Source organism: Drosophila subobscura, chromosome E (assembly GCF_008121235.1).
Source record: "Drosophila subobscura isolate 14011-0131.10 chromosome E, UCBerk_Dsub_1.0, whole genome shotgun sequence".
Lineage (NCBI taxonomy): Eukaryota > Metazoa > Arthropoda > Insecta > Diptera > Drosophilidae > Drosophila > Drosophila subobscura.
Genome location: NC_048531.1, coordinates 12,463,822 through 12,482,982, shown reverse-complemented (window position 1 = coordinate 12,482,982; position 19,161 = coordinate 12,463,822). Strand labels below are relative to the sequence as shown.

Below are 19,161 nucleotides of genomic sequence, written 5' to 3'. Positions count from 1 at the left end.
AAATGCCATTGACTGTGGGCCTCTCCTCTCTGCCCTGCCCTGACGCCCTGTCTGTGATTGACAAACGAAAGAGATGGCCACAGAATGAGTGGTACAGTGAGATATCACATATTGGTTGTAGGTTCTTCCCCCAAAATAATAATTTTTCAGACCAAAAACAAATGAAAGTTGCTTTTGGCGCAAACGAAAGACAATGAAAAAAACCAGAGGGAAATAGCTGCAATGCAAAGTTCTAATTTGGGGGCATGGTAGTGCAGCCAAAGAGAGAGAGAGAGAGAGAGAGAGTGAGACAGAAAGACATGTGCTGCAACAGAGACAACAAAACTGTACCAACAAACACACACAGAAGAAAACAACAACAACCAAACAGAATTCAAGTCAAAAGCGCACACGGTCAACGGGCTTGGGGTTCGTTCGGCTTGTCGGTTTTGGTGGTTACTTTTTTTGTGTGTTCAGTTTTCAGTTAACACGAAAACGTTGTGAAAGAGAGTCCCGTCCCGTCCCGGCTCAAACAACAACAAGAAACAGGTAGTAAAAACCGACAACAGACCTCGTCAGCAGCAGGAAAAGGGAGAGCAAAAGAGACACCAGAGAGCGGAGAGGGAGACAAAGCGCTTAGAAATTAAAGAAAAACACACAGGCAGAGCGGCGGCTAAGGCTGAGTTGTGGCTTGGCCGAAACAGAGGGACAGAGAGAGAGAAAGAGAGAGGGAGACAGGCCCCTGTTGACTATAATAATAATCAAATTTGATCCGACCTGAACACACACTCACCCAGAAAAGTATGCACACGAGGTAGTTGTAGTTGTGTTCACATGTGTGTTGTGTTCGAAACGGGGTTACTGACCCAAAACTGTGTTTTGATACTGAAACAAAAAAAGTGTTGAGCATGGCTAAAACAGATACCAAAAACTGAAACCAATTTGGAGAATGTACAAAGCGAAGCGAAGTACAGGAATCTATCGTGAATATTGCATATTGATGGGTTAACTTCGACATTTTTAAAATACAGTAGACAGAAGAGAAAGAGAGCCACGGAAAGAGAAAAAGAATGGTGGCTGGGAAACTGAATTTGGCAAAATAAAAGTAGAATAATTAATAATTTGTAAGCTAGTGATGACTCTGCAGAAGATAATAAAAACAGGGCAAGTGGCCCGCAAAAAAAGATATAAGAATGTGGGTTAAAAAACCTCTGCCTGCCAACCCCCGCAATAATACCATAATTAATGATTATTTATGCATTATCTTTTTTCTACTTTCAGCCAAAAAACAAAACCAAACAGCAGCAATAAATGATGGATGTGCATTCATAAAAATCTAAAAATAAAGAATTTAATGTGGAAAAGTGCGAAATCAAAAGAAAATTCAAAGAAAACCAATTTAAATTAGTTGAAAAAGTAACGAAAAGTGTGAAAAATTAAATGGTTAGATCCCCATACCGATAAATATTGAATATAGCCCCAATATATCCACTAACGCGAGTGTCAAAATGCAGCCATCGCTGGGATGCAACAACAATCTCTCTGCAATCAAAATTCAATCAAAAAATATATCCATCGGCATATAAATAAATAAGTATATATACACATAGTACATATAGCATATTGTATCCATAACTAAGGTTTAGTCAATCCAAATCAAAATTCCACCATCATAATATCAAATTGTTGGCCAACGAGAGCTGCAATTTGAACAATCAATCAATCAAATATACAAGAAAGCAACGGCCTCACGACGGAGTCCCTAGAGTTTTTGCGCTTTACCGAAGAGGACTTCGAGATGGATATCTTACCAAGTGGGAATATCTTCAACGAACTGGAGCGCATCTGCACCACCGGCTACTTCTCGTCGCAGCCCTCCATTGAGGATCAATGGGAACAGGTATGTGTGGCGCAAATAAAATATATGTAGATATAGAGACATTCCTTACTGCACGTATCTCACTGCTAAAACATATTCTTATCGAAATGATAATGAATGCTGAACTTTAAATGAATCAGTGTTTATTTACTTGATATGGTATAAGATATGAGAACTTTGTTGTCTTGCCACAGTTTTACGGTTAAGTTAGTCGTAAAATCAGACTTCAGATATTGCCCAAGACCATTGCAACCTTTTCTTAAATATGATTCAGTATTTAGGGGAATTTCAGCACAATCTTGTATATAGTTCCGATAGTCATCACAACAGACGTCAAACATTTGCCGATAGCTTGAGAACATTCCTTTAATCTAATCGTAAACATTCCCTGTTTTCAATGTTATTTGATCTACTTTTGTTTGTTCGATTCTGCTCAGCGATAGCAGGTTAGGAATCCTTTTAATTAAAACGTAACTTCTAGAAACAATACCTATCCACATAAATATATCTACATATTTTGTTGAATTTTTCCAACGAATTGAATGCTTTCTTTGATTCACAAATGGATTTCCTTTCACAGAACTTTCTGTTTTGGTTCCGGTTGAGTTTTCCTCTCATAATTGTCCGCCACTTCGCTCCAATTCAGACCCCCATTGACGTCACCTTCCAGCAGAAGGTGCCGCTTGCTTTATTTGCTTGGTATTTGGGAATTTATCAAAGACTCAACTACTTAATTCCTCAATTTTATCGAAAGACTTAGCGGACTTTCCGTGGACTTCCTTTTGGGGCATTGCGCAATCTGCTTCGATCGGAAGGCATTCCATAAAAGTGGCGAAAGTTTTTAGTTTTTTGTTCGGTTTCAGCTCTGCCCATTTGTTTGATTCTCTGGGGCAAAAAAGAAACATTTCAAGGTCTTGCAATTCTTCCAGCTTACCTGCCGCGGTCTAAATTTAAATCGCCAAAAATTATAAACTCTTGATAAGCTTTTATGTTTATTTGTGTGTTGGTGTGCGTGTGCGTGTGTGTGCGGCGCATGTTAGTCAAACATACTTTGTGTATATTGTAGTACACATGTACCGCTACATAGAGACTCGCCTCTACCGGACTGATATGTATATAATTTTTGTGTGAGTGCAAAAAACCCCACACGAAAGTTCGGGGGGTGCCAAGGAGGCGGCAGCCGAATAAATAGATGTGCCGTGGCCATAAATAAGTAAAATTCGCAAACCAGCAAGCCAGCAAACACCAGCGTTCGGTTATCATCGCGCGGCATGCATAATATATATACTAAATAAATGTATACTATGTACAGACAAACATACAGTTATGCATATATACAGATATTTAATCTTTTCTTCTTTTTTTTGCCAATTTTTTGTTAGGTTTTTTATTGTTGTTTTTTTTTGCACACATATTATGCATGTGTATGTCTTGTCCGTGTGGCATTTCTTTTTATTATTTATTATTTTTGTTGCTCGTTTTTTCGAGTGTTCTCTCTGATAAAACGAATCGAAGACCGCCGCCAGCTGATTGCAGACAGCTTTTCATGGGTTCTTCTGGTTCTCTTATTTTGTTCGCTGTTATTTTTGTTGTTGGCTGGGTTTCTCTGTATTATTGTTAAGAAATGCCCCCGGCACCAGTTCCAGGGAGAGGGAGAGAGGTGTCAGGGGAGGTACTGTCACTGGTACTGGTTACTGGCACTTGCGGGGTTCTTGGAGTGTTATCAAAAAACTGAACTGACGCATAAGATTGTGTTACCGCTCGGCGGTGGGGGCCGTTCGCTTTCGCTTTCGCTTTCCGCTTCTGTATTTTGTATTTTGTATTCTCTTTCTGCTTTGTTTTCCCCATGAAGTTGTAATTCATTTCTGATGAAAGAAATCTGCGATACACCAGAGGCTGTTCCCCCAAAAATAAACTCACTTGGCTGCCGTTTTAGGTTTCGCTTCAATTTAAATATATTTTTCACACCTTTAGTTTATTTATTTATTTAGTTTATACACACAACGTTCTGCTGCCCAGAGCTGGAGAACACTCAAAAGATACAAATACAGAGAGCTGAGAGCTGTTTTCCACCCATTGAAATCTCAAGTATTCCCAGCTAGAAATTCCATAAATGATTTACCAAATCAAAATACACAAAAATGTGCACATTAAACAAGATCCAAAACCATTCAATTGTTGAACTAAAATTAGTTTTCCATTTCGATTTTCCTTCGTCCAATGGCCTTCAACTTTTGGCTGGAAATTTGTTTTAATTATTATGACCGCAGCAGCAGCAGGCACTAATCTTATCGGTGGCTAAATTTGCCTTAATTCTCACCCTGTCAATAATTTAAATTTTCGCGGCTGCAACACACGGCAATTACGTGCCAAGTTTGAGACTGGAGTTGGAAAAAATAAGAAGGAAGCTTTCAGTCGAAGTTAAAGTCGGAATTGGAAACGGAATGGGAGTCGAGTCGAGTCGAGTCGGGACGCAGTTGTAGACGACGCCATGCACTCGTTTCATTTGCACAACTTAAAAACTTTTAATTGAACTCGAGTACACATTTTTGCATAACTTTTGTATTTTGTATTGCCATCGTCGTCGTCGTCGTCGTCGTCATCGCAGTCGTTCTCGTTGTCGTTGTCGCTGACGTTTTGGGGTTTCCGCTTCTGCTCGAGATGTCGTTCGGTTGGATACCCTTATGCGCAAGTAGGAACTTTCGAAAGTTTGCTGAAACTCGAAATTGAAACTAAAAAGATGGGTATGGTGGCATGAATATTTGATTGGGGAAAGATGCTAAAGAATTATGAGGGTTATTTAATGCAAAAAGGAGTCTCTGAAGATAACACAAACCCCAGCAAGAAATGCAGCTCCGTATGGCATTAATTTATAGATTCAAAGATGTAAATTGGCCAACAATTTATAGCTATAGTTTTCATGTAAGTTATTCCTCTCCTTTTTGTAAGTAAGAAAGGAAGTGGCAATCAAATAATCCTAGGAATCCATCTCAAAAAAATCAGATTATAGAAATTGTTCCCACTTTAATCATAATTGTTTTTAGCTAATGTAACCATTAATTTTTAAGGTATTTGCAGCTGCGACCTGGCGGCAATTTTCTGTTGGTTCTTTTGGTAGCTGTTTGAGCGTTTAATTTCTTTGGTTAGATTTGATTCGGGGTTAAAAACTTTAAATTGCTGCATTTAATAAAAGTTTTTTTGGCGGTGTGGATGCAATGGAGCAGGGGGCAGGGGGCAGCGCAGGTGGTAAAGACATCAAAGGAGCAGAAGCAGCAATTTTGTACTGAAACTTTCTCCACCGATCTTGCTCACTCCCTGGCCCTCTCCCTGGCCCTCTCCCTGTCCCTGTCTCTGTCTCGCTCTCGCTCTCGTTATTTGCTGTGCGTGTGTCTCTTTCTGTATTTTTGTTGTGCTGTGTGGTGCCTTTTGTAATTAGAACTTGCGGATGTTTTGTTTATTTCCGTTGACTTCCGTCTGCTTCCGATGCGGCGGCTGCGTTTTGCGTTTTGCTGTTTGCTTATTGTTTTATTGTAATTGTTATTGAGGGGGAGGGGAAGTGCCTGCCCGTTTTTGGATAGCCCAGGGGCTGGGTGGAATGATTATGCTATGGTTATGAGGCATAATACGGGACCATCCATCCGTTTATCCATCCGTCTGAGTGTCTGTCTGTCGTTCGGTCTGTCGTTGGAAAACACTTGTGTCTCATTTCCATTTAAACAGCTGTTGAGCCTCAAACTGTTGCCATTGCTGATGTTGTTGCTGCTGCTGCTGCTGCTGCTGCTGCTGCCGCTTGAGTGGCAAAGACAAACAAGCTGCGGCAGCATATGTACACACATCCCATGTGTATCTTCGTATCTGCATTTGTATCTTTAGCTCTTTTTTTGTGGGCGGCTGTTTATCTAAGCTGTGAAATTATGCTGCACACTCGCAACCCGCAACTCAATATGGAAAACGAAGAAAAATAAATGCTACGCCGGCGGAATTTATTCCTAATTTATTTAATTTCCATATTCTGCAGATTGATTTTCACTCCACTTTTGACATTCTGTATTTTCCTTTCATTTCAACGAACGAAAATACCCAAAAATGAATTGAATTTTCCTTTTGTTTTCTCAGTTTAATATGAAAGGGGGTGGCAGGGGGCTGACCTGGGAAATTGGAAAAGCCATTCCAAAACTATTTGCGATTAATTTCATTTATAGAATTTGGCGAGCTTTCGTATTATTTTTGCCATTGGCCATTGGGATATTGGTTTTAATTTGTGAACGGATTGAACTAAGCGGATTCGTTGGTATTTCCTCCCATTGAAGTGGGAGCTTAACGCATTTGGTGCTTAGCCACATTTTGTGGCAGGTCCATGTGCTGCGGTTGCGACAAATCTAATATGTCAAAAAAATTGTTTTAAATTAAGCCAAAGCTCCCACCAGCAGACTGTCTGTTTGGGTATCCAAATGATATTTTAATATTAAATTATAGCCATACAAAAACCATTCCCATTGCCCCACAGACAAGTGGCAAAATCAGCGACAACAGCCTCTTGGCATGCCCTTTAATCCACCTCCACCACCACCGCCACCCATCGACAATATGCAATCAGCAGTTAACATTTAACACGGCAAAATCGTAACAGAAAACCCAAAAATGGCACGTACCAAAAAAAGAACGAGCAGAGGCAAAAAGAATAAGAAAAACCACCGAGAAAACGATGCTGTTGCCATTGGGAAATTCATGAAGACAGATGCACAGCACACACACGCACACACACGCACCTAATAAGCCACACGCAGACGGACTCAGCCACAGACACACACACACACACACAGCCACCCACTTCATTGACTAAAACACGTCGCAGCAGCGACTACGCCATGCCGTAGTAGCGTTATTTTAGCAAGCACAGCAAAAAGAAAAAGGAATACGAAAAACAGTCAAAGAAAAAGTAGAAGGAAGCGAAAGCAAGGGAAAGAGACAAAGAGCTAGAACGAGGAACGAGGGAGCGGGGAGAGAGTGTGAGAGAAATCCGAAATACGTGCAATTGCTGAAAATATGCTTAATGTGGTGGCGGTGGCAAGTGGAGTGAAGCCTGGCTGCGGGAGGGGGTTCCAAACGTGCGGACCAAGCGTCTGTGGGCCTTAAATGCCCCCTGCACACACACACACGCATACACACACAACGACACACAACCCCATGGCGTCGTGCCTGCCACTGTTTCTTTGCCACACACATTTGCTACTCCTCTATTACCCTCAATCATTTATCATCTTGGCTGCAATTAATCATCAAATGTACGCGCTGCCTCTGCTCTCACATTCGCACTACGTGGCAGCAGCCACTACCCCCTCACCCCTCCTGTGTTTATCCTTGCAATGTGTCTGTGTGGGTGTGTGTGCCCATGTCCTTTTATAGTTTTTGTGGGATTTATGCTTATAATGTGGAATGCGCGCGTTGCCACTGCATGTGTGTGCGAGTGTGTGTGTGTGTGCCACAATAGATACTCGTAGTGGCACTCGCATTTGCGGCACATAGCTCATATTTAACTATGTGACTGCCACATGAGAGAACCACACTAAAGGCGGCGAAGAGCAGGAGGCGACTCTGGCTGTGGCTGCGGCTCTCGGTTTACGTGCAACTTTATGATACGACTGCCTCAAGCTGCGGCTTGCACTGGCACTTTGGCTTACTGCTGCTGCCGCCCTGCCGCCTGCCGCCTGCTGCCAAGTTCGACTTTGCCACACGCAGAGCTAACCAGAAAAGTTACTGCAACTTGTGGCCAGACAGACTTCTTGCGCAACTCTGAGATATGTATGCTGGATAGGTGTTTTCCCAGAGAAAAATGCACAGATCAAACCTTTCCCATTGAGGTTACGCATGTAATCCGCTCCCCTTGCTGCACCCAAGTCGATCGGCCAGACGAGCCCTTAACCCTGCCCCAAACTCCGGCGATACTTTATTTGCATGAATGAGCCTTCTTCATATCGCACAATAATTATTATAATCGTCGAGTGCATGCGAGCCACAATTAGGTGGCATGCCACACACCCACAACTGCAGCAAGCTGAGCGCCACGCAACCGAACACGAACCCGAAACGCGACTTCAAATTCTGCACAGCTGTTGGGGCGTCTTATAATTCGCATGACTGTGCAGCAGCAGCAGCAGCAAAAAGGGAAGAAAATCTGCACTGAAGGAAAACCTACAATAAAAGAACTAAAAGGATTCGCTGATATTTGTAGACATTTTGCTAGTGTTTTTTTTGCCTCAGTTTAGCCGGAACTCCACCTGAGAGAACCAACCCCCAAAGATGTGGCAGCCAGACTAAAGTTTTCTTTGATTTTGCATTGAAATGCAATGCCTACAATTAGAGTGGCCCCAAACTCCACTCCCGGGACCCAAAAAGGACTCGTCCAAATTGAAGATAATTGAATGGCCGGCTGTGCTCCTGCTCCAGCCCACTGTTTCCGCAACTCAGGCTGGATCGCTGGTTTCGTTTTGAACTCCAGAATTACTCTCAGACATTGGTATAAATTTGGATTAGCTTTCCAATGTTGTCTTTTTGATCAGAATCAACACTAAGTGACGCATATGAATGCCTCGTGGAGGGGCTACAGTCTGATATTTGATGTTTGCTCTTCTCTTTGTGCTTTAAGTTTGAATTATATCCCGTATCCAGCTCCTAATTGGTTGTACAATTATGTATGCTTTGGTTTCATGGCTGCCCCATGGCTGATAAATTCGTATTTATTAGAGTCATACATCAAGTTGCCGTCCCACACTGCAAATCTCTCTTATCCTTTGCTCTGGCAACGCTTTTCTCCCTCCCCTCAACGCCACCCACCAGATTTTGGTTACAATCTATTCCTCCTTTTCGTACTGCCACTCGCTGTTTGGCATCCTTCTGCTCTGCTCAGACTCTCAGACATTCAGCCTTGTGGCGGCATGGCATCGCCTGCCCTCAGACTGACAGTCTGCTCCTACTATACCTATCTCTTTCATCGTTGATGCTGTCGCTGGAGCTTCACCGCTCACCCTCTCTCACTCCCTCCCCATGCCTGTCTCTTGCTCTTTTTCGCTCCACAAGATGTGCGCCCGTTGATAAAGTCTCCTGGTAATGAGTGGATATGTTTCGTATTAATTACAGTTGTGTTTTTATCCTCCACCCATTCTCCTTCGGCCTACGCCCCCTGCTCCTCCTCCTCCACCGCTCTGCTGTCTTGTTAAGGAGAACAGTTGCCTGATTGTGGGTCGCGTCTCTGTTGCTCTCTCTCTCTATCTCTCTCTGTGTTTGCTAATCTTTCAGCGTGGGTTGGGGTGGCGCCTCTCCATGTGTGGGTTGATTTCCCATTTCCTTACTTACAGCATACATCCAGATCTGTGCATACATATATTCCGATTTAAGCGACTTTTACCCATTAAAGTGGCAAGCTGGCATTCACTGAGACTTTTCTGCCAATAAAAAATGGTCTCTCTGGCCTTCGACTAAGCAAATTGATTGATTTTGCCAAAGGACAGACATTTATTTTTCGTTTGCTGATTGCTTCCTCTTCTCGTGCCGCTGTTTTATGTCTCGAAATTAATCTTTATTGCCAAGCCTAGGCCCCAAACAAAAAAGTGAGAGAGAAAGAGACTGTCTTGCTCTTGCTGGCCATAAAAAAAGAAAACCGGTAAGAGCCAGCGGCCGAGCACTAGAAACAGAGGAAACAGAGGCCCAGGCACAGGCACAGGCCCAGGCCATGTGTCCTGACAGTTTTTTACGAGCGGCACAAACTAATCCTTTTTTAATAATGCGAATGGCCTTCTGGCCACTCGAATGTGGCACGTGCCGCAGGCCCACACCATACTCAGCCTCCTGCAAGTCGTCATCTTTCATTGCCAACTCATTTGAGCGAAAGATACACACACACACACGCATACACAGAGAGACAGACAGAGTGGCAGAGTCGAGACGATTTCATTATGCCACAGCCAATTGCACACTCATTGTTTTATTTTTTATGTAAATTCCAAATAAATACCGAAATACTCGCTACAAATTGTTTTCCATTTCTTTGGGTAAACAAGCAGAACGAAACAGAACGAGATGAGACGAGACGAGACGAGACGAAGCATCGCGCCAGCGTGCCCATCGTCTTGAGTAAATGTTTGCGGAAAATGCTGGAAATAAAAGGCCAGCAGCCAGCAGCCAGCATCAACCACCAACAGGCGCGGGCACGGGCACCCACCACCACAACACCCACCATTCCCCACCCCACCCATTCCCTAGTGTCGAGAAATCTCAAGGGGTGGAAGCCACCGCAGCAACAGCAGCAAATTGCATGAACAATTTTTATTTTGGAATATTTTTTGGCATTTTTGGAATATTTTTTTTTGCACACTTGCTATTTTGTTTAATTTTGCACACGTCTATAGAGGGGTGGGGGAAAAGAGGGGGTGATGGTGTGTGGAGGGATGGATGGAACATAATTTATGGCACGAACGAGCAGCGAAGTTACAAAGCAAACACAGACAACGAATTGAATGATACCCTTAAGAGCAGGCAGATCTTACAGCTTATTTTATACAATTTCCATACAATTTAGATACATTCTAAGCCTTGGAAATCATTGAAAACATAATTAATAGCATTATTTAATTAAATTTATGTTGCCATCAAATATCAATGAAAATAACTTAGGAATTGTTACAGGAAATGTCGGATTATGGCATATACTCGCACGTATTCGCAGATATTTCAATTCCTGATGAATTCCTGATCCATTCTTACAGCGATGCGTACCACTACATGTAGGATAAGTCCATTGAAAGTAATGGCATAAACATGAGCGCGCCTTGTACTTGCGATTTAAATCCACGAAGGAGTCCACGCTGGCATGGGTACCCATTTCCCCCATAGCCAGGGTGTGTGTGGGTGGTGTGGGGAGAAGGATGACAGCCAGGCTAGACGACCGCCATTGTTGACGGCTGGCAGTCTGGTGTCCTTTGGCCTAGTCCCCTTGTCCCAACATCTCCCCCGCATCCTGCATCCTCCACCCCTACGCTCAAAATGTTTTCTGGCGAAAAATGTATGTCAAATGTGGGAAAAACAAAACGGGGATGAGAGGAGATCTGTGTGCGAGTGTGTGTGTGTGTGTGTGTGTGGGTGGTTGCGAGTGATTTGTGTGCTCAGAGGCAGAGGCAGAGGCAGCCTCAATATGAAAACAGTTGACAGTTGTCCGCCGTCTCGAGCCCATGCCCCTTGGCGGTAACTAAAATTTGTCAGATGCTTAACAATGGGCTAATTAAAGGCCCTGCTTTGGCCTAAACATAAATTACTCTTAGCTAAGCTTACAACAAAAAGGGACAGGGAGAGGGAGAGTGGGGTGAGTGACTGGAAAAGGAAGAGAAACTGAAACCCGACCCGACCCGTGTGTAACCTTGGACTCCTTCGGCCCAGCCTGCTGTCGTCTGCATGATGTCTGATAAGTGATAAGACCAAATGGCGCCAATATCTTCGGGGCATGGCATCTTGGCATCCCCTCCCCCTTGAAATGTGTTCCTAATTCCCCCAGCAATAGCAGGAGGCGACAATGATAAGGAACAAATTTTGTTGTTCTCCTCTGTGTGTGGGTGTGTGTTTGTGTGTGTGTAAATACAAAAGCAATTTTCGGTTGCTGACACATTGCCCATAAAAGGGATCAAGAGTTTTCGGACTACAACTGGAACCTAAGAGAACCCACATATAAATATGACCCCGCCCCCTGCCCATTCCTCGCATATGGCGGTGAATTGTTTTCCCTTATTTCTCAATATTTTTCCGACACTTTTCCCCTGTACCCAGAATTGCAAGGCAGTGACGAAGAGGATGAGGATGTGGCTGAGATTCTGATGATGATATGGGCGTGCCGAAGCATTCACATTGAGTGCTAAATCGTTTTGTGGGGAGGGTGGGTCAGTAGCAGTAGCATTTCCTGTTGCAAGGCAAAAGATAAAGCCCACAGGCCGCTGGCCATGCGATGAATCAGAGAGGAGGAGCGAGCAAACAGCGAACCCTTTGCCTGGGCCCCACGAAATGCGTGTGTCATATGCTCCATATCCGTAATCCATATCCCATATCCCATATTAAGCGAAAAACAAACAACAACAGCCACAAAATAAACCATTGCGAGAGGAATATCAACCCAAACCCATCCCCATCCCCATCCTCATCCCCAGCCCATTCATATATGTTAATCATCCATTCAAACAGTTTTCAGCTCATATAACATCACAAAAGAATGGATTCTCTTCTCTGGCAGGGCCAGGGCCCCTCCTCCATGGGAACTGGCAATTGGAATGCATTTTGAAGGCCCAGCCAAAGTAAATTCAAATCGAAAACTGAACAAACTGAGAAACGAAACAGTGGCACCCCTTGATATCTCGCAGCCAACCTTGGGTTGGGTCTCAAAGTCCCATAGAGACTCTCAGAGACACGGTCTGCGTCGCGGTCTGTGTCTTTCCCATCGCATATTGTTGAATCCTCCCCGAAAATTCGTATCGCTTTTTGAGTTATATTTCACACTGATGTCTGATGATGACTGACTGGACGGGGATATGGTGGCAAGCCCAAAAAATGAAATCAATTTACACACCCCGAGCTGTCTGTGTGTGTGTTGGATCCCCCTGCACTTCCCTGCACATCCCCCCCTTGAATGCTGCCACTCCCTCTGCCACATCTGTGCACTCGTCTGGCCATGAACCTTTTGTGCGACGAGATCTTAGCGCCTAAGTGCATCAATTGACGCGCTTTTTCAGATGGAAAGTTCCCCCAATTGCATTAAGCAAATTGAAAATGCTTCAACTGACAGAGCAAGAGAACGAGGGGGAGGAGGAGAGCAGGAGGGAGAAGGAAAGAAAGTTGTGTTAAATTGAAACGGAAATTCTATGAGGCAACATTTCGATGGTGTGCTGCTCGCGACAGCATTTTGTAATTGAAATTTGCGGCTACAATGCCACAAAAGAATACACAAAAAAATATTAATAAGCCAAATAAAATATGGACTAAACGATGGACTAAGCCGCGCACAAAAAGCAATTTGTCAAGTAGGCCATAATCACAGCCACAAAACCCTTAACAGATGGAAAACGAGAAGGAAACTCGAAAATCCATGAAATGCGAGAGAAAATACAAGAAAATGTACAAAGGCAGGGAAAAGATAGGCAGCCCACAGCAGGAAGGAGCGCGGATAGTGGAAGTGAAGGCTGTGGCTGTGGCTGTGGCATTACCATTTCCCAAATGATAATGATTGATGGCTGTTCCTTCGCCCTCCCTCTCTCTCTCTCTCAATCTTTCTCTTGTTATTGCTGATAAAAAGATGAAAACGAGTCACAAACAACAATAAACATACACATTCCCCGATATTACAATATTATATTCTTGACTTTTTGTTGTACATATTTTTATTATATATCGAAATAAGAAAAGCAGAAAGGGAAAGAAGGGAATTTCTGTGCGCTGATAAGTTCATTGGCTTTTATCAAAGTTCTGAAGAATAACTTGAAATAAATATGAAATATTAATGAGGGGAATGCCCACACATGAGGGCAGATGATAAATGTGGCAAGTGGCAAGCGGCAAGCGGCATGAGATTGTGAGTGAAAGAATATGCGATGCTGTGGAGGAAGGACCTTTGTCAGTGTTAAAGATTTGCGCCTCATTTGAGCGGTTTCATTGCCAAGAGACACAGGCAGAGACGGAGACGGAGAGCCGGGTGCCCAAGGTTAACTGTCACTAAATGACTCTGCCAAAAGATACATCCATTCGGTGCTCCTGCACACAGATACACACACACACACACACACACTAATACCATGGCGGGTTATTATGACAAATTGATTACATGTAATTCTGTGTGTTCTCTGCTTGCCCCATTCGCCACTGCCACTGCCACTGCTGCTGCTGTATTTGATTAGGTGGAACATTTTGTCTCCTCTTTTGGGGCTCTAGGGGAGGGATGTCTTTCAAAATTTGTCTTGTTTTCTGTTGATTTATATCTCTGCGAGACATAGTTTTGTCCCACTCCCTCTCGCTATCTCTCTCTGTCTCTCTCTGTGTCTGTCTGTCGCTTTTCTTCTTATTTGATTTCTGCTAAGATGATTTGGCCTTAATGCATTGAATTGAGCCAAACAGGAAACCTTTGAAGACAACTCCCACCCTGTCTTGCTCTTCCGTCGAGCGACCAATGGCTCTCCCTCTCCCCTTTTCCCACATAGGAAGTTGAATTGGCCTGGTCGAAGAGGATTTCTGGCCAATACTCGTGCTGCATGTATTTTTGTACGTTTATTTTCAGTTATAAATTAAATTTTTCATTCCACTTACTCTTGTGTCCCTTTGCAACCCCACCCCCACCCCAACTCCCCCTCACCCATTTTCTTTCCTGTGAAACGTTTTTATTTACGGTAAATTTCATTTCGATTTCTTTTCCAATTTTTCGGGTTTCTTTCTTCGTTTTTTTGTTGTTCCTTCTTGTGGCTGTCTGCACTTCTTGAAAGACACCCATCCACAGCCCTCTGCCACAGCCGAGAGGCGAAGAGCTGAATGGCCAATCAATAACATGGAGCAAGAGAGTCGAGTGGGGTTGGGGTTGGGGTTGGCTGTTCCTTCTGCAACACTCTAAACACCAATTGATGTTTATATGATAATGATTAATGACTACGTTACTTTTACACAGATTGCTTTCGGAATGGCTTCACTGTATTGTAAATACCATGTCCATGCAGCTGTATCTGTGGCTCTGTAGCTGTGTGCGGAAAACCTATTTATTTATAGGCCCCCTCCTCCTACCCATACAAAAAGGAAGCATTCTGGCTCTGGCGCCTAGTTTTTGGGCCTTCTGTTTCTCCTTCTTCTACGAGACTTTCCCTACTGCTCTTTCTTCTGCTTCTTCATTTCCTTTTGGCAGAGTTTTAGTTGCGTTTAGCCTTAATTTTTCGTTGGCTGCTGCTTTCGGGCCTCATTACCAGACATTCATCAATTGTTGCCAATTTGTTTCAAAGTAAGCGAAAGAAATTGTTGTTACGACATGTACTTGGCAGTTTCCTGTTTGTTCCTACCCTCGCATCGGGTAGCCTGAGTTATTTGTCGTTCTATTGCGCTTGCTAAATGTTGGAGGAAACGACGCTGACATTTTGATTCCCGGTCGGAGTAGATAAATTTGGCAATCTCGTACGGGAAAGGGAACCCTAGAAAGTGGTTTAAGGGAAAGATTTGTTATTGGATTTGAAGTGTTGCCATCTCCCTCCAGGATCAGCATGGATCTGCCTCTGAGTTGCCTGCCGAACTTCCTCCTAGTTCTGTTAATTTCCTTCGAAATATATTTTCTAGGGTATGTGAAGGTACCTTCCCTTAGACTCTCCCTCAGTTTCACTTGCTACTGCTGTTCTTTTTTTGGCCAACTTGTTGTAACTGTTACTAATGATGACAACTTATTTTGGCCTAAATGCTCGGCCAACACTTTTATTGGTTTTCGTTATTAATGATGGCCCTTGGAGTAGGAACTGGTCCAAAAACTGGCGGAAATGACTTTGTGGTTCCGAACTTGAGGTGGTAGAAAACACACACACATAAAAAGGGGAATTTATTCATTAATCAAATGCACTGATTAGAGTGTTGCAACCCTGGAGAAGGTGTTAGGAAGTCAGGTGGAGCCACTGAGGAGTGGGTTTTTCTCGACTTTTATGGGAGGCTGGGAGGCTGTGTCCGACAGTCAGTTGGTGGACACCTACCAGCAGCAGCAGCAATTACACTGGCGGCAAATGAAATTAGGACAGCAATCGACGACGAGGCAAAAAAGGGTTGCCAGAGCAACGCAGTTATATCGATGAGGGCGAAATTAATCAAAGGCGAAAGTAATCATCGAGTCAACATGGACAAATGGAGTGTGCCAAATGGAGTCCCCGCCACAACACACACCCAACCCCCTCCCAATCCACCAACCAAAAGAAAAATGTGTCTGTCTGAAGGCGTGTCCTGTGTTTTTGGTTTGCCGTTAATTGTTCTCTGCTGTCTCTTTCTTACTCGCTCTCCCTCTCTTTCTCACTGGTTCTCTCTTTCTTGTTAATTTCTTTTGGCTGTTGCGCCCCGTTTACGATTCCATTTGCAATTTATCATTGTGTTTGCCCTTCGCCTTTGGGTTATACTTTATGGGTCCCCTCTTCTATGCCCCCCCTCAATATGGTTATCCGGGGAAAAGGGTTTGGCTGGCACTCACTTTACGTTTGTATTTAAATATTTTATTGAGTGCTTGAAATTGTTAATTGTTTTTTAATGGCTAAAAAGGATAGAAAAGTGTAAATGAAAAAGGGATAAAATGGGACTAGAGTTTCCCCTCCCCAGAGCCAGATCGATTCTAATTAGTGCTCTCTATCCACATCCCGGAACTCTTTGGCGGCACGTGCTGTGTCAATTGAGTTAATTTGGGGCATGGAGCCGTGTATCCTGCTGTCTTATGCATCAAAGAGCAGATTGAAAATCAGCCCAGAGGGCTGCACATTTTCGTGGCATCTCGCGCATGGATCAAAGTTTGATCAAAGCACAAAACAAATACCGCCACCATTTTTTAATGCCACTCATGGCTGGCATTTTGCACGGCCAGCAAGGTGAGAAGCATTCTAAGAATCCCTAATGAAGCTGCGATGACATTTTAACTTTCGGGTAGAAAGGCAAAGGAAACCCAAGCAGCCCCGCCAGGAATCTCGCAGGTTTTTTCGTTGCGCTTGACAGCTTTTAATAAAAAATACAAAAAGTTCACGTTGCTGGATTTTCATTTTGATTTTGCAGCAGGGCGACAGCGAGGCAAAACCCTTTTTTCCTTCCGCTTGTGTGGGGGCATGTCCTGGACCTTCTTCATGTGACATATTTTTAAGTAAGTTGTCAAATTATTTTCACTGTTTTGCACAGCAGGAAAAATGAAATTATGTTTGCGGTTTCGCCTCGTTCTTGTTTTTGTCCTTGTCCCTCCCCATCGTTTCGTGGTTTTGCCTGCAAGGAAAATGGGAAAAAGTCAAATGTTGAAAAGGCAAAAGGTAGGCTAATAATGAGAGACCTTTTTCCCGGGGCAGGGGAGAAAAAGGAAAGGAAAGTAGCTGCTGCTTACCCTTGATGTAATCCGAGATGCATTTACCATCGAACCCAAAACTGCACTTGACTTTGGGATCAGTTTTCTCGGCTCTCGCAGTCCCTTTCCGATATTTCTTCCAGCACCTTTTCGACATTCCCTTTTAAGCCTTCTTCTTTGTTGTCTGTTATCGGAGCACACATTAGAGTAAAGATTATGCGAAAGTGTAACTAATTTGGTAACCTTTTTCTTCTTTCTTTGCAGGTAATTATCTCGCTCAGATCAGATCATCAACTCCATCACAATGATGCCAACCTTCATGCAAATGGCCATCGCAAAGATGAACAGGATCAGAGTCTTGCTCGGTCCCTGCCCATCCGTGGCAAAGTGTGTTGCAAGTATCTCTTTTGGCATTATCTTAGGAACTCCTATTTGAGATTTCTTTCGTTTTGAATTGATTTTAGTTTTCAGTTTTTTATATATGTTATTTTTGTTGATTTTATGGGCAATGCCTGGCCGACCCACATGGATGGAAACTTTTTATTTTTCCACACACTCAAAAGTGTGAAATGCATAGCCAAACATTCAGTTTTGAAGTGAAAGCCGGCAAGCAAAAGGCGCATTTGGATGCACATTTGCGGCAGCTGCAGCTGCTGCCACACAGCCGCTGGGCATTTTCACACATAAGCAAATTGTTGCCCGCTGCCAGCTGTTGGCTGGCTGGCCTCCATCTCCAACTGCATGTCCATTTGTGCTTCTGGGCTGGAAGGGTGATCCAGCCGCACATCTTTAAACAGTAGTTGTTGTTGTTGTTGTTGTTGTTGTTGTTGTTATTGTTGATTCTTCTCGCTCTCTGATCTCGGCTCTCGGCCCCTACTCCCCACTTAGCCTTGGCTGCTTGTTTAGCCTTTTTCGTGTTGATGTTAAGTGTTTTTCTTTTGGTTTTCGGTTTGTGTCGTGTCGCGTCGTGTCGCTTCAATTTGTGTTTGGCTAATGAAAATACCTTCAAGAAAGAGCGACGGCACTGTAAGCGTTTTACAATACTTTTGGGCGAGGCAATTCCACCGCCTTTTGGGGTGCTCTCTCTCTAGTGAGTCAGGCAGGCATTCCACGAGCAAATGACTTCATTGTGTTGCACTCGAGACCCATCTGCACTACGGTCTGTGCCCCAAGCCCCAGCACTTGTTGTTAAGCTATAAATTCGCAGCCGCAAGACAATGGGGGTTACCCAGACTCGGCGGCTGATCTCCACTTAGTCTCCTCTGTTCAGTGGTTATTTCTGCCAGTGGCAGTGCCAGTGCTGCTGCTGCTGCTGCTTCTGTTCATGATGATGATGATGCGTTCGTAATGGAATTCAATGCATTTAATGGAAATTTTTGCATTTACATAATCGATGCAGGGCAGAGGCGCGCAGTCAAGCAGCAAAAGCAACAGAGCAACAGTGAGGGCAAAAAGTGTATGCTCACACGCAAATTAAGCATCTTGGAGCAACACCCCCCCCCTTTGCTCGGACTCCAGTCTCTAGTCCATGGCCAAGCAACTCAATTTGCTTGCGCAATCTTTCCGCACTCTCACCCCTCATCCTCCTCCTCCTCCCTCTGCCTCTGCAGCACTGAAATTTGCATAGAGCTCTGCATGTACACGTATTTAGGTGCTTAGATTGTGTGTTTGTGTGCTGTGTGTGACTCTCTGATTTAAGATACTTGCTTAATGTGTAATTTAGTGCATTTAGATAAGTTTCCATAGTGAATTTTTTGATGTGTTTGTTTTGCGTGTGCCCCAGAAGAGGGAAGGGGGAACGGGGAGGGAACTTAATGCATTGTCTTGCATTTCTGCATGCTGCATGAATGCAGCATTCAGTGATTCTGTAATTCTGTGTGTGCCACTGCCTCTGGCTCTGGGTTGTTGCTGATGCTGCTGCTGCCTGGGTCTCGCTTGGAGCTGCATCTGCCTCTCCTGCCTGCTGGCTGATAATGCTTTTGTTTATTTAACGGCGCTAAGTGCATTGGTTGCATTTGCATAAATCGTTCATGGTTCTGCAGGCAGAGACTAGGGCGGGGAGAGAGTGGGCTGAGGAGCCCGACGAACGCATTAAACAATTTGTGGCATTTTCGCGTTATTATAATGCTGATAAGAGGCAGCCATGCTGCGGAAACCCTACACTAAAAAAGAATTTAAATATTTCAAAAATGCGTTCAACAATTTGTTGGCGCGCTGGCAGGGCCGTGGCTCTTGT

At 43.8% G+C, this 19,161-nt stretch overlaps 1 protein-coding gene and 1 long non-coding RNA gene across 3 annotated transcripts in view; one reads left to right on the top strand and one right to left on the bottom strand.

Annotated features, from left to right (window-relative positions):
- Positions 1–1,368: 1,368 nt before the first annotated feature.
- Positions 1,369–19,161, top strand: part of LOC117890480 (Krueppel-like factor luna) — a 113,001-nt gene continuing 95,208 nt past the window's right edge. Inside the window, exon 1 of one of the 2 annotated variants that reach the window (XM_034795346.1) lies at positions 1,369–1,879. In XM_034795346.1, the coding sequence (XP_034651237.1) occupies positions 1,778–1,879 (102 nt within the window). In that variant the 5' untranslated portion in view covers positions 1,369–1,777. The remainder of the gene's footprint in view (positions 1,880–19,161) is intronic. The other variant, XM_034795347.1, reaches the window with a different exon arrangement.
- Positions 16,685–17,193, bottom strand: LOC117890481. Its single transcript, XR_004648579.1, has 2 exons — positions 16,965–17,193; positions 16,685–16,849 (listed from the first exon to the last, which is right to left on the bottom strand). It is a non-coding gene; the product is annotated as an uncharacterized LOC117890481 (long non-coding RNA).